The sequence below is a fragment of the Pongo abelii genome, chromosome 16 (genome assembly GCF_028885655.2).
Source record: "Pongo abelii isolate AG06213 chromosome 16, NHGRI_mPonAbe1-v2.0_pri, whole genome shotgun sequence".
In the NCBI taxonomy this organism is placed as follows: domain Eukaryota; kingdom Metazoa; phylum Chordata; class Mammalia; order Primates; family Hominidae; genus Pongo; species Pongo abelii.
Window position 1 is genome coordinate 43,855,582 of NC_072001.2, and position 11,881 is coordinate 43,867,462.

At 52.2% G+C, this 11,881-nt stretch overlaps 1 protein-coding gene and 1 pseudogene across 1 annotated transcript; one reads left to right on the forward strand and one right to left on the reverse strand.

The window, feature by feature from the left end:
• Positions 1 to 368: 368 nt before the first annotated feature.
• Positions 369 to 1,203, reverse strand: LOC100439153 (iron-sulfur cluster assembly 1 homolog, mitochondrial-like; annotated as a pseudogene).
• A 3,956-nt stretch (positions 1,204 to 5,159) lies between these two features.
• Positions 5,160 to 8,669, forward strand: CHAC1 (ChaC glutathione specific gamma-glutamylcyclotransferase 1). The gene is made up of 3 exons (XM_002825320.5): positions 5,160 to 5,973; positions 6,389 to 6,424; positions 7,530 to 8,669. The coding sequence occupies exons 1-3, from the start codon at positions 5,617 to 5,619 to the stop codon at positions 7,929 to 7,931; spliced, it is 795 nt and encodes a 264-aa protein (XP_002825366.1). The 5' UTR covers positions 5,160 to 5,616; the 3' UTR covers positions 7,932 to 8,669.
• Positions 8,670 to 11,881: the final 3,212 nt, after the last annotated feature.

The following is an 11,881-nucleotide window of genomic DNA, read 5'->3' on the forward strand; positions in this document are numbered from 1 at the left end:
ATATAGGGTGGCAAAAGAAATGGATTAAAAAACAGATGGATGAAGTCTTTCTCACCTTTTGATACCATCACTCAGAACTATTCTGTACTATAGTTCAAGGAAATCTTTGCCCAGTGCTATTAAAGGGTACGCAGTGAGGCATCTGACAATGAAATTTTTGATAAAAAAGAAAAAACAACAACAAAAAGAAAGTTTTGATAAAAATGTAAACAGGCTATGTTAAGTTTGGGTAGAAAAACAATGCACCACCATGTTACTACCAGCAGTCAGGACATCCTGTCCCTGAATTGTAGGAGTCCCCAGTCTGGTTGGGAGAAATGTCAAGGGGGATGCACGTTCAGGCCACCCAACAGAGACCTAGTGAGTGCACACTGCTCAGGATGTGGAGAAACAGGGGCCCAGGAAGACAACTTTAATGAAACTGGTTCTAAAACAAAGGATGCAAGAGAGCTAAATGGTCCAAAGAGAGTGATGGCTTCTTATTTTCTGTCCCTTACAGAGACTACAAATATCATTTCTTCTGGAATCTAACACATTTCCAAAGTGCATCACTTATATTTTCCTCACAAGGCAGGCACACATTAAGCATGTGACAATCACATGATTTATTTGTGAGCCCCAAGGCTTCCAGGAGCTTTCCCAGAGCTTATGGTCAGAGGCGTCCTGAGATGTCAAATAGTAAAGCTTTCTCCACGGCCACACGTTCCTTTGATGTTTGGGTTATTGAACACAAACTCACTGGATAATTTGTCTTCAGCTTGGTCTATTTCTGTGCCTAAAAGTGTTAGTTGTGCTTTCTTTTCGATGAACACTCTGACTCCATCTTGAATAACTTCTTCATCGAAATCTCCCTTGTCTTCGTTTATTCTAGACTATAAGAAAGGTCATTACAGACCCTGGTTCGGACACCAACTTTTACACCTAATGCTCAGGCTTATCTTGAAGAAGTTATTTTACCTTGTTTACTGCTGAAGGTGTCAGGCTGCGGGTGGCCCTCATGGGCTGTAGCTTCCTCTTGCTCACAGTCCTGACAGTCCTCCGGACTAAGGAAGCCAACCTCTTTGTCGTCTGAGTGCCCAGGTGCTTCAGGCCGGAGCTTGGCCGCCTTAGCCTCTTTCTTTGGACACAGCAGGCCCATTGATGCCACAAGCTCCGGCACACGGCGCACTCAGGCCTCTGGGAAGGTTTTTCATCCTTCAGAAATCAGCAGCTTTATAAGGCAACTTCATCCTTTAGCGTATGAATTAGCATAATTCCCTAGCTCCTAAAACAGCCTTCCCCTGTTTCAGATAAACATGCTGACTAACACCAGGAGGTGATGCCAACCTCTGGTAAAAGAGAGAAGGAACAGATCCTCAGGAGATGAGAGGTAGCCACCCGGAGGGGAACAATCAGGAAACATTAATCTGGGAAAGATCTAAAAAAGGAAACCACCACGTGCACATCACCTGCGACTCTGCAAGGTGGAGGGGATGCCTGGGCCCATCGCCTCTCATGAACTGGCACCTCTGTGGGCATGACATCGGTGGCCCCCTCCTGCGGGGCGTTAGAAGGAAAGACGGGAAGGGTTTGCAGTTGAAGTTACAGAGAGGAACCAGCTAAGTGAGTGGTTTGCTGCCTGGGAGTGTCCTGTTGGGAGGAAAAGAGACAGATGTTGTTGGCAAGAATAAGCAAGGAATGGGAACAGGCAAGACATGTTCCCAGGAAGGCGTTGCAGTTCCCCTGGGCCAGCTTCTGTGGAGATTCCTATTTTGAGGGTCGAGGTTGAACTTGTGTTATGCAGGACATGGGGTATAGCCCTGGCCTTTTCCAAGCAACAGCCTCACTTATTCTACCTATATTTGTGGAGGATCTTCCACGTGCCTGGCTTGTGTTGGTTATCTTGGGCCTTCAACGATGAACCATGTTCTGGGGAAGCGCTCAGGTGAGAGGCAGGACGCGAATGATTCCCAGCAAGGAGGCTCTGGAGCTGGCCCAGCTGCTTCAGACCCAGGCTCCACTACTTTCTGCTACGTCACCAACAGGGTTTACCTAGCTTTCCTGCATGCTCATCTGTGAAATGATATTTACCTCACAAAGTAATGAAGAAATGTGTAATTAGAATGGATGATGTAAAGGCGTTTAGCAAATTGCCCGGCACGTTATGCACGTAATAAATGAGTGTTTCTGTTGTAAGCACGAGTTGGAAGGGACAGATAAGTAAACTGCAGTGGCGTAAACTGTTGTGGGAGCGTAGAGGAGGGAGTGTCTGACTCTGCCAGGAGCAAGATCAGGTTATTGAGGACATTGCCAAAAGAGTTATGAAACACTGGGACTTTGGTCAGGGCAGGAGGAGGTCTGAGAACGGGCATCATGAAAATGTTCCCTGAATGTTTCAGGTATGCTATTCATCCCTCCCCCACCAGAAAACCACTAATGACTCTTTAAAAGTAACTTTTTTTTTTTTTTTTTTTTTTTTTAGACAGGATCTTGCTCTGTTGCCCAGGTTAAAGAGCAGTGGCACAATCATGGCTCACTGCAGCCTCCACCTCCTGGGCTCAAGCAACCCTCCTGCCTCAGTCTCCTGAGTAGCTGGGACTACAGGTGCATGTTGCTAAGCCCGGCTAATTTAAAAAAATTTTTTTGTAGAGATGAGGTTTCATTATGTTTCCTAGGCTGGTCTCAAACTCGTGAGCTCAAGTGATCCTCCTGCTTGGCCTCCCAAAGTGCTGAGATTACAGGTGTGAACCACCACCCCCAGCAAAAATTAACTTATTATTATTTAAAAATTACTTTTCATAAAACTTGGAAAATAGAGGAAAGAATTGCTCACAATCCCAACACACTAGTATTTGCTGCCTCCCTATCTTTAATGTTACTGTTTTTAAGTTTTAATCATAGTACATGTGAAAATTTATATTTTGCATTTTTGTCTTAATATACAATCATACACATTTTTACTACATTTTTGTTTGTTTGTTTTGTTTGTTTGTTTCCCGAGACGAAGTCTTGCTCTGTTGCCCAGGCTGGACTACAGTGGTGCGATCTTGGCTCACTGCAACCTCTGCCTCCTGGGTTGAAGCAATTCTCCTGCCTCAGCCTCCTGAGTAACTGGGATTTCAGGCACCCGCCACCATGCCCGGCTAATTTTTTTTTTTTGTATTTTTAGTAGGGATGGGGTTTCACCATGTTGCCCAGGCTGGTCTCGAACTCCTGAGCTCAGGCAGTCTGCCCACCTTGGCCTCCCATAGTGCTAAGATTACAGGCATGAGCCACTGCACCCGGCCCAACATACATAATTGTTTCTAATGTCTGCACAAATTTAATGGACTATATCATATCTATGTAACTAATTATCTATTTCTGGGTATTTAGGTTGTTTTCTTTGTGTTTGTGTGTGTGTGTGTGTGTGCATTTTTCTGTCATGTGAATGATAAATTGACATAATTTCCTTAAACATTTAGCTAATTTTGGATATTTAAGTAGTTTTTCTTTTGTTTTTGCTATAATATGTAATGGTCGGGCGTGGTGGCTCACGCCTATAATCTCAGCACTTTGGGAGGCCGAGGTGGGCGGATCACAAAATCAGGAGTTTGAGATCAGCCTGGCCAATATGGCGAAACCCTGTGTCTACTAAAAATACAAAAATTATCCGGGTGTGGTGGCAGGTGCCTGTAGTCCCAGCTACTCGGGAGGCTGAGGCAGGAGAATCACTTGAACCTGGGAGGTGGAGGTTGCAGTGAGCCGAGATTGTGCCACTGCACTCCAGCCTGGGCAACAGAGAGAGACTCCGCCTCAAAAAAAAAAAAAAGTAACAATGCATTGAAAATCTTCAGGCATATGGCTTTTCCCTTATTTTGAATAATTTCCTGAAGGAGTATTGGGTCAAACGGCAGGGATATTTTATGATTCTTGATTTGTATCACCAAGCTGCTTTCTCAAAGGGTTGTTTGTGCCAATTCAGATACTTCAGCAATGTGTGGATACCAGTTTCCCACTTCCCGGACTACAACTCACAGCTGGTAAGTGGAGAAGAGGACATTCTTCTAAGAAGCTACCAACAAAGGAGGTGCTCATATGAACTAAAGGGGACAGGATAGAAGAGAAGAGGGAGAGTGAATGTGGGAAATGGAGAGAAAGCGAAAAAGAAAGGAATAACCAGAAAGGACCATTTGCCAGTAATTTTTTTTTTTCCTGATTGGAAAAGTAATTCATGCTCCTTGTAAAAATCCAGACTTTTTCATTATTGTTTAAGTTTGATACTGAAAGTCCTCCTCTGGTGCCAGCCTCTGCTAACCATTTAGGTATATTCTTCCAGATTATTTCTTACACGAATACTTTTTGTTTTTAAAGAAATAGCTTTGTACTACACACACTGTTGTGCAACTTTCCCACTTATATCTGCGACACCTTCGGAATGAATATGTGAAGTGTGCAGATCACGTTTAGTTTAAATATTGAATTAGAATCGAATGAGAAGCCATGTTGCACATTTCCCCTGCCAGCCATCTTTTGGCCAGTTTGGAGAGAAGGCCTTCAGCTGCCTCTGTTTCCCTTTTACAGTCAGCGACATCCCCTGAGGGCAGTCCCTTGCTGCTTAGGGGGTCAACCCCAGGCGGCCTGTGGACTCGGCTGGGAGGCCAGAAGCCGAGGGAGAAGACTAGTAGCTGGCCATAGTCTTGTGGGGGCCTCCCTGGGCCCTCCTTGCCCGCTGCTCCCGGAACCTTGTACCTATGGATTAATCATTGCTGCAAAATCTCACGTCCAGGAAGAACTAAACCCATCGCCTTGGGGGCAAGACTAGCCCGGCTTTTGCATCCTTATAGCCTTTCTTCGCAGGTGCAGCCACCACCGCCAAAGTGACTGCCGGTCGGTCCAAGCGCTCTAACAGGCTCTTCCCCGAGCCTACCTGGGCTCGAGGGGTCCCACACCTGGTCCGGGGCGTAGCCCTCATGTGAGGCCTCCAAGCTCCGGGGCGCCTGGCCTACCTAACTCAGCCCCGCAGTCTCTGCAGAATCCCCTGCAGCCCCCGTGGCCCAGTTTCTCCATTTGCTCACGATGGCCAACGGCGTGAGGCACTTGAGCGGAATGAGGACGGTGCCTCCGACAGCTTTCCCGCAGTGCATGATCTCAGGAGGGGCCCCAGAGACGGAAGTTTACGACACCCAGAGCGCTCCTTCTGGACTTGCCCTGGACTCGACTTGGGACTGAGTCTGTGCCGCCTAGGCTGGCAGGCACTCGGCCAGGTGCACGAGCGGCAAGGCTGGGCAGACACCGCCTGGGACTCGCTCGCCGTACCTCCAAGGGGCCCAGGCCATGAGGGGGCGGCTGGGGAGACGCCCGGTGCCCGCCCTGGGCCCGGCGGGTGCCCCCTGCCCGCCGCCTGACGCAATCCGAGGCGCCCTTGCTGCATGCCTGCGCTGGAGAAACCTCCCCTGCCGTTGCATCACTCCTGCCAGGTTTGCCACAGGGGTGGAGCTGAACCAATCAGCGGGCGCGCTGGGCCCGCGGCGCGGTTAAGTGAGAAGCAGAATCCGAAGTTGATTGGCCAAAAGGGTATTTGCCCCACCCCAATCACCGCGGCAGCTGGCCGCGGTGGGCGTGGTCTCCCGGCAAGAGGGTTTAAAGGGCGCCTCCATGGGGGGCGCTCAGCTGGAGCTACCGAGCGGTGCCAGGCCAGGTGTGTGCGTCCGTCGGTCTTTCCGTGCCTACGCCGGAGACCAGCCCCGGAGGCCGCCTGGGCCTATCCCTGTGCCCGGCATCATGAAGCAAGAGTCTGCAGCCCCGAACACCGCGCCCGCCTCGCAGTCCCCTACGCCGTCCGCTCAGTTTCCCCGAAACGACGGCCACCCTCAAGCGCTGTGGATTTTCGGGTACGGCTCCCTGGTGTGGAGGCCCGACTTCGCCTACAGCAACAGCCGTGTGGGCTTCGTGCGCGGCTACAGCCGCCGTTTCTGGCAGGGAGACACCTTCCATCGGGGCAGCGACAAGATGGTGAGCATCCAACCGTGCCCAGGGGAGTGAGGGGGTTGGGGGCGGGATACTGGGCGCCAGTGCCCTGGAATGTCCGGGGCTCTCTGGGCCAATAGAAAGAAATGTGTAAACCTGTGGCTGGGGTTTGTGGCTTATTTAAATGTATGTGCCCAGTGCATCACTGTGATGGCTGGAGTCTGTGAACCTGTGGATCACTGTGTTGATCACCAACTGGGACCACTGACATCTGTCAGTGTTTCTGGATGTTTCTCCTACATCCGTGCATCGCTCCCCCACCTTCCCCTGCAGGAATGGGACTCAGCATGCAGAGCGGGGCACTTGGAGGCCCGGGTCAGCGGGATTGATAAAGGTTTCCTTGCTGATGGCAGAGCTGATTTCTAACTTGTCTGTTTCAAAATCTTTCTTCCCTCCCTAGCCTGGCCGTGTGGTGACGCTCCTTGAAGATCATGAGGTAAGTGCCTGAATCATGAAGGGGACTCTGGCCCAGTGTGAAGGGGGACCGGCAGATAGAGCTCATAGGCTCTTGGCTGCAGGCTAGCTCTGTCTGATGCTTCTCTGGCAGAGTAGAAACGTGTTCTAGCTCAGTGCTTCTCACCAAATCACATGAGGATCTTGTTAGAATGCAGATCTTAGTTCAGTAGCATGAGAGTGGGTCCTGAGACACAGCATTCCTAACTAGCTTACAGGTGATGCCACCACATCCTGGACCACACTTTGAGGAGGAATCCTGTCCTCCCTGGTACTAAACCACTTTGTCAACTGTTTTGTTGTTGTTGTTGTTGTTGTTTTGTTTTGTTTGTTTTTGAGACAGAGTCTTGCTCTGTTGCCCAGGCTGGAGTGCAGTGATGCAATCTTGGCTCACTGCAACCTCTGCCTTCCAGGTTCAAGCGATTCTCCCACCTCAGCCTCCTGAGTAGCTGGGATTACAGGCATGCGCCACCACACTCAGCTAATTTTTGTATTTTTAGTAGAGGTGGAGTTTCACCATATTGGCCAGGCTGGTCTGGAACTCTTGATCTCAAGTGATCTGCCCGCCCTCAGCCTCCCAAAGTGCTGGGATTACAGGCGTAAGCTACTGCACCTGGCCTCAACTATTCCTTTTTTTTTTTTTTTTAAGACGGAGTCTTGCCCTTGTCACCCAGGCTGAAGTCACTGCAACCTCCACCTCCTGGGTTCAAACAATTCTACTGTCTCACCCTCCCGAGTAGCTGAGTTACAGGCGCACACCACCATGCCTGGCTAATTTTTGTATTTTTAGTAGAGATGGGGTTTCACCATGTTGGCCAGGCTGGTCTCGAACACCTGACCTGAAGTGATCCACCTGCCTTGGCCTCTCAAAGTGTTGGGATTACAAGCATGAGCCACCACACCTGGCCTTTCAACTGTTCTTAACAAAGAGAGAACAAGGGCTTGAGGTACTGCCACCAGATGGCTCATCAGCGAACCACAGCCTCCCTTATAGAGCATAGTCCTGGGTGGGGGTGGCATGTTAGGATAGGAGAGGGAGCAGCAAGGAGCTGTCATGACTGACCCCGGGTGTCCCTATTTCTTCCTAGGGCTGCACTTGGGGCGTGGCATACCAAGTGCAAGGGGAGCAGGTCAGCGAGGCCCTGAAGTACCTGAATGTGCGAGAGGCAGTGCTTGGTGGCTACGATACCAGGGAGGTCACCTTCTATCCCCAAGATGCTCCTGACCAACCACTGAAGGCATTGGCCTATGTGGCCACCCCGCAGAACCCTGGTTACCTGGGCCCTGCGCCTGAAGAGGCCATTGCCATGCAGATCCTGGCCTGCCGGGGCTTCTCCGGCCACAACCTTGAATACTTGCTGCGTCTGGCAGACTTCATGCAGCTCTGTGGGCCTCAGGCGCAGGACGAGCACCTGGCAGCCATCGTGGATGCTGTGGGCACCATGTTGCCCTGCTTCTGCCCCACCGAGCAGGCTCTGGCGCTGGTGTGAGGGGCTGAGCCCCTGCGGGGAGTGCTCATGTGGACATCGGGGCCAGACACCCACCCCAGTGCACAAGACAGACTTGCGACCGCTTGAGCCCACTGAGCAGATATGGTGGGTGGCTGGAGGCTTCTCTTTCTCAGCCACTGCCTGTCTGCCAGCCTCCAGCTCTCCTGCTTGACACTGACTTACTACTTGAAACTTTATTTATTGCACCATGTTGGTGTGGTGGGCAGGTGGAGGGCCTGCCCTGGACACAGGGGCCCTGCTGAGCAGTGGCCCCCATCCTGCAACTTGACCAGATTCCCCCCAGTGCTGCTGCTAACCCCACACCACCCAGGCCTCCACCTCCCCAGGGAGTCTCCAAGAGCCTCAATCCTCTGCTCACTCAGCCCAGCCATCCATACCCCTGGGAATTCCACCTGCCAAGGATCCCAGCAGGCTGGATGAGGGATGATAGTAGGGCACCAGGAGAAGGAGCCCTGTAAGGACTGAGGCCCCAGCCAGCCCTTCTCCTCCAGCAGTTCCCCAGAGCAGAGCTGGAGCTGATGCCTGGACACAGCTGCTGAGCCTGGCCTGGGCCTCTTACCCACTTGGTTGTTTCCTTGTCCCTCTGTCTGTCTATCTACTTGTCTGTCTGGGCCACTCCTGCCTGTGTGTTGGTCTATTCCTGGGAAGCTCATCACTACAGGCCCTGGCAACCTTCCCAGTCTGTCCCATACTGTTATCCATAAAACTATCTCTTTATCTGTGCTGTGCTGGAATGTGGTTCTTTCTCAGATGGGGGTTTGGGGCAAGCGAGGTGGTGACGCCCTGGAAGGCTCCTAAGAGGGGAAAGGGCTCCCTCTTCCTCTGCTTCCCTCTCTCCCCGGGAGAGGCAGCTGGGCAGGCAGAATTAGCAGGTGACATCACTCTCATGGGTACAGTTCATGCCTTACGCATGCAAATAGTGCCCCCTGAGTTGTGCAGAATTCAGCTCATGCTCTACTTGGCAGCCCTGTGAGCAGTGTCCTTGCCACCAACCTGGACTCTGTCTCATCCTGCCCAGCTGCGCCAAGGAGGCTGGTAGGCTTGGAGCTCAGACCAGCTCTTCCTCCAGCTGCAGGGCCATTGGCTGCCTCTTCCTAACAGCTAGGCCAGAACCCTGGTGTCCTGCTAAAGGAGCACGTAGGTTAGGGTAGGGTGATGGCAACTTCTAAGGCAAGGCTGACGGCAGGGACCTGTAGCCTGGAGGACCTGGTGTCCCTTTTACTTTCAGAGTCTGAGTGCTCACTGTTGCCTCCGGGAGTGTGGTATTGCCTGTGCCTTCCCCATTGCCATCACCTGCCCCGGTTCACCCACATTGGAATGCGGGCCCCAAGTTTACCCCCTGCCTGTCCCCAGATGTTCTTCTTGTCTAGCCCTTGGGGACAGATCACAGCTCCGGGATCTCAGCCTGGGCCTGAGGTCCTCATCAGGAGTGGCCTCTTAGTGCTACTCCTCAACCCCTGGACTTGCAGAATGGGGCAGAGCCAAAATGACAGGCTTTAGCAGCAGAAGAGCTTGAGGCCACGGGCTGGATGTGGTGGCTCATGCCTGTCATCCCAGTACTTTGGGAGACCAAGGTAGGAGAATCACTTGAGCCCAGGAATTCAAGACCAGCCTGGACAACACAGTGAGACCCCATCTCTATAAAAAATACAAAGGAAATTAAAAAAAAAGTGCCTTGAGGGTCCAACCCAGCCTCCTCCTCATTGCCCAGTCACCTCGGAAAAAGTCTTCAGCCCTCTGGGTACAAGTTCACTGTGAGGGGACGATGCTGTGGGATGATGTATGGGGCAGGCTGGGTGCTATGTGTTGCTGCTGTTCTTGCAGCTAGTGTCCTGGATTGGTCTGGGTGTCTCCAGCAGGGTCAACTCCGATCAAGTTGGGCAGCTGTTGTGGCTGGGGAGGGTGCCATGCCTGGGCCGTGTGCTCATGTCTTGGCAGCCTTGTGTCTTGGCCATTGACAGGAAGAGTGTAGAGTCCAGCCAGGTTCTTCTGGGAGCCTGGTGAGGGCAACGCAAAAGGAGGAGGCAGCAGGTGGCAGGGAGCCCTGGGCAGCTGCCTCCCGCGTTTCCTGGGCCTCTTGCCAGACAGCCAGAGCAGAGGCCTGCTCCATCCTGGGAGCTGATGGTGGGGAGGGCTGCTTGCCAGCTGCATGTAGGGGGCTTTCATCCATCAAGCCATTCAATCAGCGAGTATTTCCTTAAGCTCCCACTGTGTGCCATGCACCATTCCAGGCACTGGGGATACAGCGGTAAAGAACTCCTCCTCCTCAAGGAACTTGGAGTCTAGAAACTGATGGTGACCATTCAGCGTGGAGTGGGAGGAGAACAGGACCTTGAGCACCCAGAAAGGGCTTCTGACTTGAGCAGGGCAGTCAGGGAAGGCCTTCTTGGCTTTCTCGGAGAGGGAACCTGAGAAGGGGCCTCTGAGGAACAGAGAGTAAGAGAACAGCACGTGCCTGAGGGGAGGCAAGCTCAGACCAGCTGGAACAGAGCGGCCTGGACAAGAGACACGAGCCAGACAGGTGGCAGGACTGCCGGCCTGGTGAACTGCGCTGTGCCATGCTGCGGGGTGGCATTCCTCCTGGGTCAATGGGGGCCTCTGGTGGATTCTGAGCAGGGCAGAGATGTGCTTAAGAGAGAACACTGGCTGAAGTCAGACTGGAGGAGAGAGGCCAGAGGGAGCTGAAGGGTGCCCAAGCTGAGGTATGCCGGTGGGAATGGACAGTGGAGGGATTGCAGAATCGTTTAGGGGTGAGGTTGACAGCATTTGGTGGCTGGTTTGATGATCAGACTGAAAGGAAGGTAGAGACAGTAGGGCTGGGGCTCCTCGGACAGTGGCAGATCTGGAAAGAGTCGGGGGGAGATAGCCTTGCGTTTAAGTTAGGGGTGACTGTGTGGGGAGGAGTGACTTCCACGGGGTGTTCAGGGCAGCTGGATATGTTGGTGTGGGAGTTAGGAGAGAAAGCTGGGCTGGAGTTAGAGACTTGGGAACCATACATGTGGAGACAGGGCTTAAAGCCCTGGTAGGGGAGGAGAGGAGAACAGGGCTGGGCCAGGCCCTGAGGACCCCAGCCGCGGTGGTCTGAGCAAAGCAAGAAGCGGTGTTGGGAACAAGCGCTGGAGAGGGAGGCGGAGAACGAGGAGAGGGCAGGTGAGGACAGCCAGGGTGGAAAGTGTCTCCAGGAGGTGCACAACATGGTCATGTTGCCAGGACGGCCAAGATGTCCAGAGAAACGAGGACGGAAGAGTGTCCACTGGATGAAATGCCAGGGGGGTCTCTTGTGGCTTCAGTGAGAGCAATTTCAGGAACAGTATGGGAAGCCATAAGGCAGGGCTGAGGAGCCAGTGGGAGGGGAAGCAGCTTTCAGGAAACATGGTTGCTAAGAAGAGAGAGAAACAGGGATAACTGAGGGCACAGGAGGTGCAGGAGTCTCAGGACCCCTTCACAAATGAAAAATTGTGGAGGACCCCAAGAGCTTTTGTTTATGTCGGATATAGTTATTAACATTTACTGTAGTAGTGCGGTGGTTCACGCCTGTAATCCCAGCACTTTGGGAGGCCAAAGGCGGGCACATCACTTGAGGTCAGGAGTTCAAGATCAGCCTGGACAACATGGTGAAACCTGGTCTCTGCTAAAAAATACAAAAATTAGCCAGGCGCGGTGGTGGGCACCTGTAGTACCAGCTACTTGGGAGGCTGAGGCAGGAGATTCACTTGAACCCAGGAGGTGGAGGTTGCAGTGAGCCAAGATCGCACCACTGCACTCCAGCCTGGGCGACACAGCAAGACTGTTTTAAAAAACAAACAAACAAACAAACAAAAAGTTTTCTGATTGTTTCTTTTCCTCTTTAGTTGGGAAAGACTTGAGCAGGGTGATGTTTGGGTGCCCAGCCTTAGGCCGCAGCATTAGGGAATTTCAGAGTTAGCAGG